This window comes from Cervus canadensis, chromosome 3 (assembly GCF_019320065.1).
Source record: "Cervus canadensis isolate Bull #8, Minnesota chromosome 3, ASM1932006v1, whole genome shotgun sequence".
Classification (NCBI taxonomy): Eukaryota; Metazoa; Chordata; class Mammalia; order Artiodactyla; family Cervidae; genus Cervus; species Cervus canadensis.
In genome coordinates this window covers 83,678,847-83,698,282 of record NC_057388.1, presented here as the reverse complement: position 1 = coordinate 83,698,282, position 19,436 = coordinate 83,678,847, and the positions used below count along the sequence as shown (strand labels likewise).

General features: G+C 42.8%; 1 protein-coding gene across 1 annotated transcript in view; it reads right to left on the bottom strand.

Annotated features, from left to right (window-relative positions):
• Positions 1-1,247: 1,247 nt before the first annotated feature.
• The window catches only part of LOC122437938 (hyaluronidase PH-20-like), a 28,345-nt gene continuing 10,156 nt past the window's right edge, over positions 1,248-19,436 (bottom strand). Inside the window, exons 2-4 of the mRNA XM_043462404.1 lie at positions 4,585-5,746; positions 3,792-3,881; positions 1,248-2,397 (exon numbers count right to left, since the gene is read on the bottom strand). Of these exons, the coding sequence (XP_043318339.1) occupies positions 1,786-2,397; positions 3,792-3,881; positions 4,585-5,535 (1,653 nt within the window). The 5' untranslated portion in view covers positions 5,536-5,746 and the 3' untranslated portion in view covers positions 1,248-1,785. The remainder of the gene's footprint in view (positions 2,398-3,791; positions 3,882-4,584; positions 5,747-19,436) is intronic.

Here is a 19,436-nt window from a genome sequence, read left to right as displayed (position 1 = left end):
AGGAAAATAGTCCAACTGTAGCATCCTTTTCAGATCACTATCAAATTGTCTCTTTTTGTGGCTTTGTCAGTAGAAGCATAATTGGAACAAAGACTGAAGTACAGAACTAAGGAAAAGGGCAGCATTAGTTCAAGAGGATCCAATTTGTCATGACAGCTCCCACACCTAAAATTTCTCCCCATTGTCTTTTATTTGTTCATAAAATATTCAGTGGGCACCTACTAAGTCTCAGAGGCTATCCATTACCCTGTGGATACAGCAGCAAAAAAAACAAACACCTGTCCGTATGATGTTTACCTTATAGAAAGGTGATGGGAAGTAAAAATAGAGAAATTTTTGTGTGATAATTGTGCATGGGGAAAATGGGGCAGGTCAAGAAGTCTGGCAGCATCTTCCTTGTAAAGTCCAAACTTCATGGTATGGTTTAAATCAGGGCAGGTCAAGAAGTTTGGCAGCATCTTGCTTATAAGGCCCAAACTTCTTGATGTGGTTGACAGCAGCCTTCATCATGTGGCCATCGTCTATTGAATACCACTCCAATCATCACAATCAGCATTCTGTTCTAATAAGGTTTCTTCTATCTCATACCAGCAGATGCATTAATTGCCATTCAGCCTTCAAGGTAATGGACACCTCATATCTCTCATGGTGTCTGAAATCCTTCTCTGACACCCTCAGGCTCCTGTTTGTATACAAGAGCATGCTAAACTATAGCACTTCTCACATGTTTTGTTGTAAGTTTCCACTTTCAATGTCTGTCTTTTTCAAATATACAACAAACTCACAGATAGCAAGAAGCATGCTGCTTCACCTTGAACCTGCTTAATATTTAGCCTAACAGAGAAGAAACATTCAACAAATGCTATATGAAAGATGTGAATAGATGCTTAGATGAAACAAGGCATTTTAGGTACACAAGATTGTCAATTTTGACATCAAGAATTAAAATTAGAATAAGGTATATGTGAACTTTGAAGACATTGTAAACTATGTACAAAAGTTAACAGGATTATTTGTAAAGTTTATCTTTTTATAAAACACAACTTGAACAAATTATCAAGATGAAATAGCTAAAAAACATGGCTCTGTGCTGACACAGACTAGTACACTTAAGATATTACTTAAAAAAAATATGATGCTGCACTTTAATATTTTTGATATATTTTTTAATTTTTGATATTTTTATTGCAAATTACCAACTACTTATAAAGACATTCATTTGCAGTACATTGATATTATTTAAACTTTCACTTTTTGCAGAAGAACATAGTATCTCTAAGTATCATAGGCCTTATAATCAGTCTCTGATAGAACCAAGACTATAACAGGCATCTCTCAGTATGTATTCATCACACTATGTGAAATATTTGCCATACACTCACGGCAATTTAAAAAAAAAGTGGGTATCATCTTACAAAGTAAATTCTATGCTATCTTAATTATCAAGAGTCTACTTTGATTTTCAAAGGTAAAATGTAGCATCAGTGGATTTAGTAATAACACTGCCCTATGATTTTGAATATTAAAGGTGCTGATCACAATTCTTTGTTTATCAATCAATACTAACATCAAGTTAAATTTGATCATGAAAATGCAATCTTTGCTCAAAAAATTAAAACACTATCTTGACCATGAATTTTGATTTACATTTCAAATGTAAAACTTCAAATAAATAGGTAACATCATTTGCCTAAAAAGTCATTGAAGTTATAAACTATTATAATGTAAAAAAATCAAAACATAAAACATGCAGGCAGGAAATCTAATAATCACTGAATTTATATTTTAATAGTTTGTCTCATTTTTAATGTTTTGAATGTATAACTGACGGAATGTATTTTTCCAGTCAACACTCTTATGGCCCCTTTGGATGGTGTTGGAGAGGGCTTCCCCCGAAAGCCTGATTTTGAGGGACACATGATCTTTCCCAGGAACACGTGCAGACACTTTGGCAGTTGGTGTGGAGGATGAGACACTGTTAACAGTGGTAGAAGATATCTTTTTCTGGCCAGAAGAGTGCTCACTGTGGTCTGAGTTTAGAGAAGCTTCAATACAAATATCTTCAGCAATACATACATTAATAGTATGAATGTTTTTTATATTTCTTTTCTTACAGCGGATGTTGGCATAACAACTGCAATAAAATTTTTTAGAAAACTGTAGCAGGTCTTCAAGTGTGGGTTTCCCATGTACGGTGTATTTTCCACATTTCCCTCTTTGAATAGCAAAATTCATTGGGTTCAGGTGAAGATAGTCGGGTGAATTCCGGTCTTTCCTTGTACACACTCCTTTCTCCTGGCACAACACTTGGCTACACATTTTGGCTGCTAGAGTGACGTTGATAATATAAGGATTCAGTATGGTGTTCAAGTAATTGCCTAGGTTCATGCAAGATTGCTGTAAAATCGCAAGAAGATCAGATTATTAAGATCCAAGTGAGTTCATATGTGAATTAATTCACTATGTTAAGCAATATCTTTCATGGAATTCTCCAGGCAAGAATATTGGGGTGGGTTGCCATTTCCTCCTCCAGGGGATCTTCCCAACCCGAAACTAAACCCAGGTCTCCTGCATTACAGGCAAATTCTCTAACATCTGAGCCACCAGGGGAGGCCAAACAATTTCTAAAGAAGCACACACATTAAACCAGACTCAGTAAGAGTAGGGAATGTTTTTATCTTTCTTGCCTTTATAAGCAAGACAATTCTAACTGTTCTTCGTAACATTTGTAAGTTTCACATGCTATTTCATGTCATGAAATAATTAACCAGTTGAAGTTTAATATACCCAGCCTTGGGCTTCCTCAGTAATTCCTACACTAACAGGGGTGGAAGGGGCAGAATATACAGTGTGGGTGGAGGGAACAGAGCATGGGGTCTGGAATCTTTCTGCCCAGTTTGGAGTCACAGATCCATGAATAGCTAGCTGTGTGAGCTTGGGAATTCCTTAAGCTTTCTTAGATTCCTTTCTGGGTGACCTTGTAGAAAGTAATTAAGCTGGCTATGATTCAGCTTCATCACTGCAAAATACAGATAATTATAGCACAATAGAGTTATTGTGAAGCTGAAAGGATGCAATGTATGTAAAAGGACTAAGCACAGAGCTCAGGACATCATAGTTAAAAGCTTTTTGAAGAAAATGCATTAGGAGAAAAGTAATACAATTCATACTATATAGAACAAAATAAACATTTTTCCTAATAAAACATTTTTTACTGAAAATATCACTTAAAATAGACTCTATTACATATAATCTGTGGAAAATAAAGAAGGGTTCCTTTTTCTCCCCCTTAGGGAAGCTTTGAACAATTTAGTAAAATTTTCAGAAACTAACTCCTAGCTGCCCCCCACTAGTTGCTGGTCCATGAAATAAACTGACATTTAATGACTAAATAAATAAATAAGTGCTCAATAAACAGTAACTGAATGAATGAAAGAATGAAGGAATGCATATGGGCTAGTTGAGCTCTTCTGAGAAACAACACAACATGATATAGTAGAAAAAACACCAAAGACCACATAAGGAAACTAAGAAGGGTAGTCCTGTTTTTGCTACTTCTTAGTCATGTAGCCTAGGCAATTTCAATTAATCTCATCAAACTTCTGTTTCCTCACTGGAAAACAGCCTTACAAAACAACCACACAAATGACAGTTTGATTTAGCCACTATTAACTGAGCAACTACTACTTTGTGCCAAAGATCATGTTTATTTTATTATTCAATCCCACAGAAACCTTAAAAAACATTAAAAGCAAAAATATTTTCATCTATTTCCTACCATTTCAACTTACCCTAGTTCGGCTTAAGTTGATGCTTCCCCACATTATGATTCCAGAAGCACCTAGAGCAACGCTCTCACCAATTGTATTCACAAGGTCGTCCTGGCAAAGGTGAAGAGTTAACAGGGAGGAATAAAATGAAGTGTTATACATTGGGCAGTAACACCAAAGCCAAGAATCCTGACCCTACAAAAATTATGTAAATATTTCTCCACTATTCATTTCTATCTTTTAAGCCACCACTGCCCTACTATAACAAAAATTCAGATTTTCTGCTATTATTTTAATTACTTCTATTGACAAGAGAGCGGGTCTGTAAAAGAAAAGAAGAACTGAATTAATACATTATCTATATTATGAAATCCTCCATGGTTGCTAAGACATTATATGATTACATTAAAATGAAATAGAGTCTTATTTATTTTACATCCATATAATGAGGCAGAACTAACTGAGTGCATATTCCTAAAGGTTGAAAAGTGAAAGTGAAAATGTTAATGGCTTAGTTGTGTCTGACTCTTTGAAACCTCATGGACAGAGGAGCCTGGCAGGCTACAGTCCATGGGATTCTCCAGGCAAGAATACTTAGGCAGATTGCCATTCCCTTCTCCAGGGGACCTTCCCGACTCAGGGATCAAACCTGGGTCTCCTGCATTGCAGGCAGACTCTTTACTGTCTGAGCCACCAGGGGAGCTTAAAGGTTATTAAACCTAAATTTCACTCCTTTCAAAAATGATGTTCAATTGCATTAAATGCCACTAAATGCGGACAATATTCCAAAGCCTTCTCTCCTTGCTTTTCTTACCTGAGAAAGAAATTTTGAAAGCATATCGGTAAAAACTGGACGGGCGTATACAAAAACTGGAAGTGGACTTTTAACACTGGCAATTTTAGACATCCGAATGGCTTCCTGAACACGATTACGAACAAAAAGGACAGCTTGTGGAGAAGATTTTAGCTTGGTATTCAAATAAATAGAGGGGTAAAGGGCAGTGCTTTCCTTCCACAACCAGTCGAGTGCATCATTTCTTCTTTTCTCTACATCAAAGCAACTTCCATTGTAATTAGATTGGTTATATTGATGATTGTAACAATCAGGAAAAAGATAATAACCCCATAAGCGGTTTGGCCGAAGTAACTTTCCCAGTTTTAAAGTCTCTTGCATGAAGCTCTTTGCTGCCTTTTCAAAATCCGCTTTCGCTATCTTGGTAGCCTCTTTGAAAGTAAGTTGTAGATTTTGCTGCAGAACCAACTCAATAGACTCATCCCGGTAAACATCTTTAGGTTTCCAGTTTCTTACCCAGGTAGGCCTCCAGTTTTCCCAGTCAATGACCGCCAAGCCCACGTTGTTGGTTGGCATGTAATAGGCAATGTCTTTTGCAGCTTTGTCCAAATGATTTTTTAAGGAACCCATCTGAGGGATTCCACCATTCTTACAGGCACCTGTTCTTTCATCTATGTGAGGATAGTAGCCAAGCCTATCAGCATAAAATAATGTAATAAGTTGTCCTGTAACATCTTTTTGGGGATTTCCTACTAAGGAGAAGAGGCTCAGATCTGGAGGCATGTCAAATACTTTACCACAACGGTCAGTTGGGGCATTCCAGGCCCACAGGAAAGGAATATTTGGAATAAGAGGGGGTGCTGTAAAGTCCAAAGCCAAACAACATGGAACAAGAAGGAAGGTGAACACTGCCTGGGGTGCTCCATTGGACCCAACAAAGTTCCTAAAAGAGATATACTGGTGCCTTAGCATTCCTACCACAAAGAGTAATGATTTGAAAAGCACTTTTTTTCTCCTACACACTTTGGTTTATCTAATATTTGATGTAGGATATAAACACAGAAGAGAAAGTGTGGAATGAAGCCACTTTGACAGATAAAAATGTATAATGATGATATGTATGTAAATATTATTCTTCTTGCTTCTTGTTTTAGCAATGTTTTGCAAGTTGCTTCATCTGTAACTGAAAAAAGAAAAAAAGAAATGTAGAATAGATTGTTATACTCATTTCTGCATAAGAGATTGTAAGCTTTACCAAGTTCTCAACTTCAAGTGCAGGAAGTTTAAGTCAATGTTTGAAAATGGAGGACTTCTGTGTTTGAATCCATAAAATTATTTTCTCTTATGCATGATACAAAACCTATAATAGCTAACAATTTTCTTGTCTTTCCAATCATTATTGAATCTACAGAGAAGTGAATGAAGCTATTTTTCCTTGTGCTTTCCTAGTTGTGAAGAATGCTGTATCAAGCAATTCCTTAGCAAAAGACTGTTAAGTAAAAATAAATTCCAAGTTGAATCTCTTAAGCTTGTTTGTTATTTCCTAAAAGACCACTTTATAGTGGTCTGCCAAAAAAAGTGAAAACATCCTCAGAGAATTTTGAGGTTTTATATATATATATATATATGCTTTTTAAGGGAGGAGGAGGCAAAAATCACTTTTGCCAGAGGTAATAACTCTAAAATTTGATTGAAACTATTAAATCAAACAAAACCTCCCACTGAGGGGTAAGTTGAAGTGCTATTTAGAACGACGCTCCATCATATGTCAAAGAAAGTGAAAGTGAAGTCCCTCAGTTGTGTCCAACTCTTTGCGACCCCTTGGACTGCAGCCTACCATGCTCTTCCATCCATGGGATTTTCCAGGCAAGAGTAATGGGGTGAGTTGCCATTTCCTTCTCCAGGGGATCTTCCTGACAAAGGGATCAAACCCAGGTCTCCTGCGTTGCAGGCAGATGCTTTACCATCTAAGCCACCAGGAAAGCTCACTCTACTATATGTCAAAGTAATGTCCAATCACGTTTACAGTTGATAAAATATCTTATGAGATTATATCATCCACTGGAAGGATTGGTTCTGGTTTTGCTTAATAAAAGCAATATGTGAACTTTATTCTTTTATAGCCTTTGATAATTGAGATTGTAGTGTCATTCTTATTGTCACAGTATGAAATGTTAGGGTATATTTTGTGGTAAAAGAAAATAGTCAAGGATAAGAAATTAAGCTATGTGTTATTTAACACTTGGTATCTGCAAAAATTACCTATAAGAAGGCATATTTAAATATGCTACATCATTTCTAGGAGGAAACTATAGAATGTCTATTTTAACTAGATTAGTAGCATGAAAAGTGAAAGTGAAGTCATTCAGTCATGTCCGACTCTTTGCGACCCTGTGGACTGTAGCCTACTAGGCTCCTCCGACCATGGGATTCTCCAGGCAAGAATACTGGAGTGGGTTGCCATTTCCCTCTCCAGGGGATCTTCCCACCCAGGGATCGAACCCAGGTCTCCCACATTGGAGGCAGACGCTTTAACCTCTGAGCCACCTGGGAAGCTGATTAGTAGCATACTGCTATATAAAGGTACAATGAGAATTGTACCATTTTTTCCCCCAAACATGTGACCTTACCATAGCAAATTATCCCCATTGCTATAAAAGGAATTACTCTAAAGAGGACATCACAAACAGAATAAATAAAATCCTAGGAATTGTTATAGTCTCATTCTTTGAAGATAATGGATTTTTTCACCTTAATGTTTAGAACATGTAAAGGACCTAAAGATTTTTACAGTTTAAGCCCTTCTAAACTTCCTTATTTAGGACCTAGAAAATCTTCGCCTAAAATAATGGTGGAAGAAAAACTAATTCCTTTCAACTACTGATTACCAACACAAGTGCCTGAATGGTAGCTAATGAAACAAATACATGGAATAAAGAAAGGATTGGATGTCCCTATATCTCAGTGAAGGAGTAAGTTAAGCTTATTTATATAATTAACATTCAAACCTAATTTCCACATGGTCATTTTATATAAGGAAAACATGGGACAGAATGAGCCTGTTAGGAAGAATTCTACCCACAGAAATCGTCAAAAAAGAATGGGCATTTGTGTCTTCCTTATGAAGAAATAATCAAATAGAGCAGATTGTTTAAAAAAAAAAAAAAAGAATAGACACTTCTATCCTTGAAAATTGTGAATCTAAAATTTAAAAAGTAATCAAGTTGTTGACATTTAAAGAAGGCTGGGTACTCTACTGGGTTTAACATGCCCCCCAACCCAAATACACTTCCACCTCAAACCTCAGAATGTGACCTTACTAGGAAATAGAGTCTTTGCAGATAAAAATAGTTAAGGATATTAAGATGATATCATCTTGGATTTAGAGTTGGACCTAAATCCAGTGACTGGTACTTAAATAAGAAGAAGAGAGGACACAAAGATAGAGAGATACAGGGAAGAAGGCTGTGTGACTATGGAGACTGAAGTAATGCAGTGTGGACCAAGGAATGCCAAGGATTTCCAGGAGCCAACAGAAGCTAAGAAAAACCAAGGAAAGGCTATTTTCTGGAGTTTTGAGAGGGAAAATGGCCCTTCTGACACCTTGATTTAGAATTGCTATCCTTCAGCACAGTGAGATAATAAATTTCTATTGCTGTAAGCCACCAAGCCCTTGGCAATTCATTACAGTAGCCCTGAGAATCTCATTCTAATCACCAAACGTGAAGAACGGATTGTAGTTTCTACAAGTCTGTTTTCTCAAACTGGTTTCAAGAGAAAGATTAGTATACATATATGTATCATGAATTAACTCATTTACCCAAACTGACCTAAAAACAACAAACCAGTGACAGAGCCAGAACCTGCATCTTTCAGACTCATTCTATGGAATAAAACCTTCTTGAAGTCTTCAGAGTTTAAGGGGAAAAGGAGAATTCCTTCATCCTTTGGGCCACCTGATGATTGTCAACATAACCTCCTCAAATGTCACTGTTTCACACAAAGCAAGACAACTGGTATCTGTGTGAGCCAAGGTAATGATCAGAATCCAAAGCACATGAGGCCAGGAAGACTCACTTGAACTTGAATGCAGGGTTGAGTCCCAGAGGTGAGAAGAGTTCTAGAGAAATTTAATATCTCTGGGCAAATAGACAGATAGTTGAGAGACTAGGGTGTTAATATATAAGTGAGAGAAAAGAAAGGAGGCAGAGAGAACAGTTTTAGGTCTGAAGTACAAAGGCAATATCCCAAAATCACAGACCATAGATTTGTAGTCAAAGACTTAAATGAATCCCACCTAAACTGTTAGCAGAATCTTAGGGATTCTTAACACTCATTTCTGAGGCCCAGTTAGAAGAACCTGCATAATTCCAGAGCAATATGAGTAGGAAAGGTACATTTGGGCTGGCTGAGGTTTTAATTGTCCCAAATACCTCTCAATATACTTGGGGCCTTATTACCTAAAGATAATAATAAAATCAGCCAATCATGCATGCAACATTCACTGAACCCCCATAGTATGCCAGGTACTGTGGCAAGCAGTAGTAACAAAGAAGAAGAGGGTTGAGGGGAAGGAGAGGGAAGAGGAAAAGAAAAAGAAGGAAGATGAGATGAAGAGAAAGATGATAGCACACACTTGCTGACAGGTATTCGAAATGCAGAAATTGATGGCCAGATGTAAAGGGCACAGTGGTGCTTTAGGATGTGTCCAAAGCTCCATGAGAGTCAAATACCAAAGACCTCTGGGTAGTTGAGCTATGGCTTCTCACAGAGAAGAATGCTCAAGCTGGACAAACCGAAGTAGGAGTGGGGGCTGGGAATGGAAGCAGGGATTAGACACAGAGGAGTAGCGTTTGGAGCAATATATTCAATAATCCAGTAGGGAGAAAGAAAGATAATGTTGGCAATGAGGAGGCTCAGATATCATACCAAGGATTTCTGATTGTAGCCCTTAGGCAAGTGACAGAATAAGTGAAAACGCAAGATGTGTGGAACTATGGCCAAGGTCAAAGGTCATATCCTGTTCTAAATGAACATCTGCTATTTGGCTTGAGTTGTTTGGAATGGTGCCAAATCCTTCAAGTTTTAATATGAAAAAATTTTTAATGTGGAAATAATTTTACATAAGGACAAATGTCTTATGTATAAATGTTGGTAGTGTTCAAACATTGTGGCGGGGGCGGTGTGAAATATATCAGCTAACAGAGCTTTGGGTTGTCTCTCAGGGATCTTTGCTCCAAAATAGTGTTTTGTTAGGGTAGTGAGATGATCAAATTTGTTTCATAACAATTATTATAACCATGCTATACCCAACTAGAGAGAGGCATGATAAAAGGAGTAGAAATGAGTTAGAGAGTAGAAGAGTGATAGGGGGATTTCCCTGGTGGCCCAGTGGTTAAGATGCCACACTTCAAATGCAGGAGGTGAGGATTCAGTCCCTAGTCAGGGAGCTAAAATCCCACATACCTCATGGCCAAAACAAAAAACAGAAGCAACATGGTAACAAATTCAATAAACACTTTTAAAAAGGCCCACATCAAAAAAATCTTTTAAATTTTACATTAAAAATAAGAAGAGTGATAAGGATGGGAAAAGAACAAGACTTAACAGCCATTGATCACCAATTGCATTTGGAAGATTAAGGAAGCTGGTAACTTGAGACTCTTTGGTTTCTGGCTTGAACAGTTAGAAGGCCTCAGACTGAATCAAAAAGACAGTCACTCAGTCTCTTTATCCCCATAATTCTCCATCTGTTCGAAAAATAGTAACAAACTTGACAAAGATAATGGTAGTAAAATTTCCTATAAAAATAAAATATCTTAGATATCTGAAATATTTTTAAGCTCTTTTTAGATGTCATTTTATGCCCTGTTCAGATCTACTACAAAATAATTTGGGTTGGGGAAGGGTAACTAGGTGGGAAGGAGAAGATTTGAGTTTAGGTGAAAAAGATCGGCCATGGATTAATAATTGTAGAAACTGAAGGAGTCTTTTGGGCCTAGAAAAGAAAACAACAGTCTCAAAGGCCCTTGCTGAATCATCTAACTTTGGAGAAAACAAAACAGAACTTTAGGTCCCGCCCTGATGCTCCAGGCCAGTTGCATCTATCTGGGACTTATCAACCCCTGTCCAGAAACCTTCCACCCCCTACACCTGCCTGGAAGACTTATCACCCCCTGCCCAACTACAAATGCCATCTCAACTAAAGAATACCCAAAACATCCTGCCTGATTAATGTTTCCTTTATCACTTCCACAAACCTTCCTATAAATATGGAGCCTCCCTGATCCCTCTTGGTGCTCAGCCTGGTCGTTAGGCTGACTGTCGCCCCTCCTTGCCTGAATAAAGGTAACCTACTTCTGTTGAGGTCGTCTTTCCTTTTCTGCCTCGGCCCTAACTATACCTTACATTCTTGGCCCGAAACCCGGGAGGGGGTGAGGCACTCATCTCACTCTCACTCTGTCACTCTCCCTCCCTCTCATTGTTTTCCCTTTTCCCGGAGTCTGGAAGCACGAACATCCATGGAGCTCACTTTTCTGCCAGGGCTCTTAAGTTCCCCTTGGGGATGCCTAGTGCCTTCATGAGCGGTGCAAGCCTTGTGCTAAGGTTTTATTGGTGCTTTGCATACCCCCAGGCCTCGGCTCTACCCCCTTCCCCTCTCTCTCTCTCTCTCTGAAGACTTCCGGAACAGGGAACTCTTGCCATTCGACTGCTCTACATGCAACACTCCACTCAAGCCGGCCCCTAGATTAAGGTAAGATCCAGACGGTGTTCTAGAGGCACCCTAGAACTCAGTCCTCTCCAGGTTCCGGGGACCCCTGGCCCAGGGCCACTCTGTAGGCGACAGCGTGGGACTCTCCACCTCGACACAGAGCTCTCTTCTCATAACTCCTGTTGCAACTTTGGGCGATGACTCGACCTCCCAATAGGAACCTCTGCTAGCCTTTCAATTATGGGGTCTGGCCAATCTGTCCCAAAAGATTCCCCTCTGACCTGTGTTCTCAAAAATATCAAACCACTCTCACTCACTGAACTCAAAGCTAACCACTTAAAGCAACTCTGTACACAGATTTGGCCTCAATATCAATTAGACAATCAAGACCGCTGGCCTGAAGTTGGCACATTTGACTTTAACATTCTTCAAAATCTCACCAACTTCCTTAAATGGAATGGCAAGTGGTCGAATATCCCATATGCCCAAGCCTTTTGGGCCCTTCGGAGCAGACCCTCCCTATGCCAGGCCTGCTCCACCCACGAGATCCTTCTACGCACCTTGCCTCCCAAGCAAAAGGGCTCTTCTTCCTCAACTAACCACAGACCGCAACCTTCTGCACCCCCAGAGTTCGACCCCGCGGACGAGCCCCCTCCCTACCCGCCACCCCGCCGCCCCTCTCCTTCCCCTTCATCCAACTCGCCCCAAACCTCTCTTGACTCCCCCTTGACCCCGCTACCCCATCTCCCCGACTCCCTCCCCCGCCCCTGCCACACGGTCATGTACCCAACACATGTTTCCCCTGAGAGAGGTGGCAGGACCAGAGGGCCCACCCAAGTCCATGTGCCATTTTCATTGTCAGATATGAGCCAGATAGAAGAAAAGTTAGGATCATTTTCTGAAAATCCTACCAGATACAGAAAAGAATTCCTGAGACTCTCCCAGGCCTATAACCTCACATGGAGTGACATCTATTATATCCTAAATGCCACTCTCACCCCAGATGAAAAAGACCGTATCTGGCAAGTGGCAAAAGCCCATGCTGATCATTTACATAACCAAGACCAGGATAGCCCAGTTGCTGATGAGGCGGTGCCTCAGTTAGATCCCTACTGGACTTACCAGCCTGGTGACCCAGGTATCAGGAGACTCAATCATATGATTATCTGCATTCTAGAAGGAATGCAGAAAAAATACTCATATCCATGTCAATTATGACAAAGTCAGAGAAATCACCCAAGGGCCAGCCGAATATCCAGCCAAGAATAATCTTGGCACGCCTCGCAGAGGCAGTCCAGAAGTATACCAACCTACATAGCACCACCCCTGCTGGGTTACTCTACCTTCAATTCTACGTTCAATTCTAATTCAACTCTACTTTACGTTCAATTCATTAGCCAGTCCGCCCCTAACATCAGATGCAAGCTTTGACAACTAGAAAAGGGCCCTGAGACACCCCCTCCCCCCGAAAGATACCTTCTAGAAGTAGCCTTCAAGGTGTTCAATAAAAGAGAGGAGGAGGCTAAGAGAGAAAAAGAATGTGAGAGAAAAGCTAAATATGCCTTTTTGGCAGCAGCAATTAAGGGAAGAGATCAGCCTGGCCCAAGTCATCCCAGAACGGGGCTTAAGAGCCCCCAGCCCCGGACCCTGCTTCCGATGCAACAAGTCAGGACACTGGGCAAAGGCATGCCCAAACCCAGGGCCCCCGCAAAAGCATGCCCAACCTGTGCCAGGGACACCCTGGCACCCCTGGGGAGGTCCCCACCTCCCAGACCTGGAGAGTGGAATGTCCACAGGGACACCCTGGTGCCTCTGGGGAGATCCCCACTTCTCCCCAGAACCCCAGCCCAACCCTACGAGAGTTGTTCCAATGATGGGGCCTGGGTTCCAGCCCCTGGCCCGTATCCCGAACACGAATTTGGAACTTAGGGCCGACGGGGTAGTGGCCGAAAAAAAGACCTCTTTTATAGTAGACAATGGAGCCATTTTCTCTCTCTTAACCCCTTACTCTGGCCCAACTCAAGACTCAGAACTCACAATCAAGGGGGTCTCTGGAGTTCCCCTAAGGCCAAAAATCAGCCCTCCATTACTCTGTCAATTTGGAAAATCGACCCTTATACACTCATTCCTCATAATGCCTCAGTGCCCGATGGCACTCCTAGGGAGAGATTTGTTATCTAAATTGGGGGTCTTTATTACTATACCCCCATCGATATAGTCTCTATATTCTCCATGCAGATGGCACCTGGACGGTCACTATCCCTCACCCCTGACCTTCCCTTGGATCTACCCACCTTAGACCCCCAAGTCTGGGACACTGATCACCCATCCATAGCCAAACATCATCCCCCAGTCCACATTACCCTAAAAGACCCCTCGACTATAATCACCCAACAACAGTACTCTCTCACCCCAGAGGCCCACAAGGGACTTAAGCCTATCATAGACCATCTTCTTCAAGCCTCTATCCTAATTCCTACCCATTCACCACACAACACCCCTATTCTAGCAGTAAGGAAGGGACCAAACTCTTGGACACTGGTCCAGGATCTGCGAAAAATCAATGAGGCCATCATGCCGACATTCCCAGTAGTCTCTAACCCTTACACCCTTCTGTCTGCCATATCCCAGACTGCAACCCACTTCATGGTATTAGATCTCAAAGACGCCTTTTCCACCATCCCCCTCCACCCCCTCTCCCAACCCCTTTTCGCCTTCACCTGGCAAGACCCTGAGACTCAGGTTTCCCAACAACTAACATGGACAGTTCTCCCCCAGGGGTTCAGAGACAGTCCCCACTTTTTTGGACAGGCTTTACAAAAGGACCTACAGACATCTGTAGGTAGACATCTACCTACAGACCTAGCCCCGAGTCATCTCCAATACGTAGATGACCTCCTCCTTTGTAGCCCAACCCAAAAACTCTGCCTCCAACATACTGCCAAACTCCTTGGGGCCATGGGATCCTAGGGTTATCAGGTATCCCAATCTAAGGCCCAAATAGCCCAGACAAACGTCACCTACCTGGGGCTCTCCATAGCCCATCAACAAAGAACTATTCCCCCAGATAGAATCCAGGCCTTAATTAGCTGTCCATTTCCAAAAATGAAAAGGGAACTCCTGTCTATCCTCGGCCTCCTAAATTTTTTCTGTATCTGGATCCTTAACTTCTCCCTCATTGCAAAGCTGCTCTATGAGGCAACTAAAGGATGTCTAGATGAGCCCCTCTTTAATCGTTCCTCGCTGGCCAATCCTCTTCACCAACTCACCCAGAGTCTCCTCTGAGTGCCAACTCTCCACCTGCCAGATCACACCAGACCATTCTTTCTCTTTGCACATTCCAACCAAGGACAGGCCCTGGGGCTTCTATGTCAGCGGGCTGGAGACACCTGGGCTCCCATAGCCTATCTATCAAAACAGCTGGACATGGTGACCAAGGGGTGACCTCCCTGCATACAGGCCATGGCTGCTATCGCAGCCTCGTACCCGAAGCAAATAAACTCTCTATACATGCCCCTTTAACAGTCTGTTCTCCACACACCTTCTGAGACTTACCATCACATCGGGCTTTCCTCTCCCTTCCCCCTTCCAGGGTACAGGTTCTACATGCCTTTCTCCTCGACCCTCAGGTCTCATTCTCCCCCTGCTCTCCCCTTCACCCCGCCAGCTTATTACCCATGTCCTCTACAACAGACTCCCTCCTATATAGCTGCAGCCTAACAGTAGATCTTACCCAAAAGCCCTTCCAACATTTAACAGATCAGCCCATCCTAGACCCAGACACCCCACACTGGTTCGTTGATGGCAGCTCTCAAAAATCCCCACCTTTTGCAGCAGGATATGCCATCATCCAGGGGGACCTTTGACACAATCATGGAACCCAGACAATTGAAGCTTCACCTCTGCCACCTCACACCACCTCCCAACAGGCAGAACCGATAGCTCTCACCAGAGCTTTAACTCTGGCTAAAAATCTAAGGGTTAACATCCACACAGACTCCAAATATGCCTATAACATACATCACTCAAACATCCTAATGTGGAGAGAAAGAGGTTTCCTAACCCAAAAGGGATCCCGCATTATTAATTCAGGCCTGATCCACAAACTTCTAGAGGCAGCACTCTTACCAAACAAAGCCGCCACCCTCCATTGTAGTGGACATCAAAAGGGAAGTCTCATATCAGCCTACAACAATGCTGCCGACCAGAAGGCAAAGGAGATAGCACTGTCCCACCCTTCCCTCCAGTCCCCTGTCATCTTAGCTCTGACTCCACCCGACCCCCCCACCACCAGAGAAATCCTCTCTCCTCTACACTCACTTTTTCATTCCTCGTCCAAGACACTCCAACAGTTCCTCCATAGCCACTTCCCCATATCCAATGCTGACCAACAATATTTAGATAACCTTACCTTCTCCTGTCGAACATGTCAATGTACTAACCCCAATTCCAACCTTAAACTGATATCCTTTCCAACCCATCAAGTGCGAGGCAACCTCCCAGCACAGGACTTTACTCATATAACTCACATAGTTACTCATATAACTCATATTTACTCACATAGAATTTACTCATATGCCCCTGGTCCGGAGAGTCAGATACCTCCTGGTCCTTGTGGACACCTTTTCGGGATGGCTAGAAGCATTTCCCACTACAAACAAAAGAGCGCACACAGTGGCCCAAATCCTCCTCACAGAAATTATCCCCAGGTTTGGCCTGCCTTCATCCCTACAGTCTGATAATGGCCCAGAATTTACGTCCAAGGTCACCCAACAACTTGTCCAATTCTTACAAATACCCTGGAAATTTCACATTCCATACTGTCCCGAGTCCTCAGGAAAGGTAGAAAAGATGAATAGGATAATCAAAGGAACCCTTACCAAACTAACCCTCGAAGTACATCTGGATTGGACTAAACTTTTGCCGATTGTTCTCCTCAGAATACAGGCTTTGCCCAGAAAGCCCCTGGGGCTGAGCCCCTTTGAGGTGATGTTTGGAAGGCCCACGCTCCCTCCTGGACTCCCCCCTGAACCTCCTCCCACACCAAGCTTTCTACACTCCCCTCCGCTGGTGGAACTCCGCAATGCCTCTGGAAATATGTCAACCACAACTTGCCTGCCCCTGACCCCCAAGCTTCCCTGCCCCCTTTACAAATTGGGGACATGGTCTATCTATCTGATAACCCCCAGGGTAACCTAACCCCAAAGTGTCAGGGACCATTCAAAGTCATCCTCCTTACCCCAACTGCAGCTAAACTCGAGAAGGTCACCTCCTGGGTACACCTCTCTCGCCTAAAACGGGTCACTTCCGATCCTGCGCTGCCCTCCTTAAATGACACCTATCAGGTCTCCCTCTCAGGGCCTACCTCCTTAAAATTTACCCGGCGACAACCTCTGTCAACCATCCAAGAAGACACTGAATGACCTGGACTCTCTTCAACCTACAACAGTTCCTGACCCAACTACTACAAGACCTCTGGACCAGCGCCCCATCAGGAACCTCCCTCAAAGACCTCACTACACTGGTGTCTCAACTGTGACTCCAGGGAACCCTCTACAACCTGACTCCAGACGAAATTGATTTCTTTACTCTCATTCTCTGCATCATTCTACATCCTAATGAACACTGTTCCTCCTCAGATTCAAACAACCACCAACTTGGGGCCTTCTGCCCCTCGCCCTGACTGGCCTCTCCCTGTCTCTCTAACCATAACTGCACTCCTAATCTTAATCCTTGCTATAGGCCTAGTAACTGTCTCCCCTCAAGACTGGCCGCCTATCCTTCGTCTTTCCGTGGGTATCGCCTACGTTGCTGGCTGTGTTCTGCTCCTAGGGCGCTATTTCCTCCGCACTGCCTAGCTAACAGCCCCATGACTCCTCTGCTCCTTATCCTTGCTGCACTCCCCAGCCTTCTGGCCACTCCCTGCCCCTGCTCAGGCATTTATTCCTACGTACATTCCTCATGTTATAATACAGCTCCAAAACCATGCACCATGAACCTCGGGGGTGGGAAGTCCAAATCCCTACTCACTGTCAAAGTACAAAAGAGAGGGAGTTTCATGAGTACCTGCCATAAGCCAAATGGAGGAAACATATGTTTCTATCCCATTACCTACTGGGGGTACTCAGATGGGGATGGGGTACTAGATCAAAATCAGGAAAAGAAACAAGAACAAGTCATAAAGAACATAATTTCCCCATTACAGGCGACCCCTGAGACTTATAAATGCCTAGACCTCCTTTCCCAATTACGGCCTCTCCTAAAACCTCCCTCTGGCAACCAACACCTTACTCGCCTTTTCAACTCTTCCTTCTAATTCTTCCAGTACACACAACACACATCCCAGTGCTGGATATGCACGTCACTGTCTCCCTCACTGCACATAGCAATTCTTTACCTTCAACCTGGCTGTCACAGGGCAACTGTACCTCCCCTTCCCAACAAAAAACTACACAATTCATTGGGCCAGTCTCTGACAATGTCCTACTCTCAGGGTCTTCAAACCTAACCTGTATTAACTACTCTAGTCCCAACTACATTGGTCTTACAAACTCCGCTCTCTCCTTCTGTTCCACTTGGGTTCTCTGGAACAGCACAAATAATTGCACCAATCCGGGAATCTTCATTCTCTGTGGGACTTATGCATATTCATGTCTCCCCTTGGACCCCCCCTGGACCCTGCATCTTGGTCTTCCTGACCCGGGCCTAACATTCCTCAAAGAAGAGGTAGAACAAATAGTCTACCCCCAAGGGGAACTTTCCCACAGAAAAAGACGAGCTGTCATAGCCCCCCTCCTGATTGGGACTGGCAAAGCAGCAGCCCTAGGCACCGGGATTGGAGGCATCTCGACCTCTGCCCATTTCTACTACAAGCTGTCCCAAGAACTTAATGAAGACATGGAGCAAGTAGTGGAGTCCTTCATTTCAATCCAAAGACAAATTAACTCATTAGCTTCTGTGGCCCTACAAAATAGGCGAGCCCTGGACCTTCTCACCACAAAATGGGAGGGACCTGCCTTTTCCTAGGAGAGGACTGCTGCTATTTTGTTTATGAAACGGGCATAGTCCAGGGCTGAGTCAAAGAACTTAGAGACAGAATTGAACACCGCAGAAAAGAGTTACAAAACCTTTACAGTCCCCAAAACCTGTTCCAACAGATACTCCCTTGGTTGCTCCCTTTCCTGGGGCCATTGGTACTTATCATTCTATTCCTCTTATTTGGACCCTGTCTCTTCAATCTCTTTCAAAGGTTTCTCCAAGAACGGATTCGGGCCATCTCTCGAGATCAGGTCAAGACCATTCTTCTTCTCAAGAGCCTCACCCCAAGCTCAGAAAAAAGAGACCCTGGGCCCTAGGACAATCCTCCATTCCAGACCCAAAACCATCGCCCCCATCCAGCAGGAAGTAGCCCGAGAGATACGGCACCCTTTTTCCCATTTTTTATGATTTCAGGGTCTGGAATGAAGGAGTCTTTTGGGCCTAGAAAAGAAAACTCAGAGGCCCTTGCGGAATCATCTAACTTCGGAGAAAACAAAACAGAACTTTAGGTCCCGCCCTGATGCCCCAGGCCAGTTGCATCTCTCTGGGACTTATCACCCCCTGTCCAGAAACCTACCACCCCCTACACCCGCCCAGAAGACTTATCACCCCCTGCCCAACTACAAATGCCATCTCAACTAAAGAATACCCAAAACATCCTGCCTGATTAACATTTCCCTTATCGCTTCCACAAACCTCCCTATAAATATGAAGCCTCCCTGAGCCCTTTCAGCCTGGTCATTGGGCTGACTGTTGCCCCTCCTTGCCTGAATAAAGGTAACCTACTTCTGTTGAGATCGTCTTTCCTTTACTGCCTCGGCCCGAACTATACCTTACAGACACTGGTGATGAGGATATGGAGGTCAATTTTTTCTACTTCTGTGTATGTTTAAATTGAAGGGGATGAGGATGTGCCATCTTCAAATATGCCCCTTCAGCATGTTGATGATTTTGAGCTGAAGACACTTGAGAAACAGCAAGTATAGGAAAGACTTTCTGATCTCCCTATTTCTACATAAAAGCAGGAAACAAAATTTTCCATAAGAAAGATGCCCTCTTTGGTACCAGAAAGATAACATTCTTATCACTGGCAATGGGGAAACAGTGCCAAGATAAAATCTTA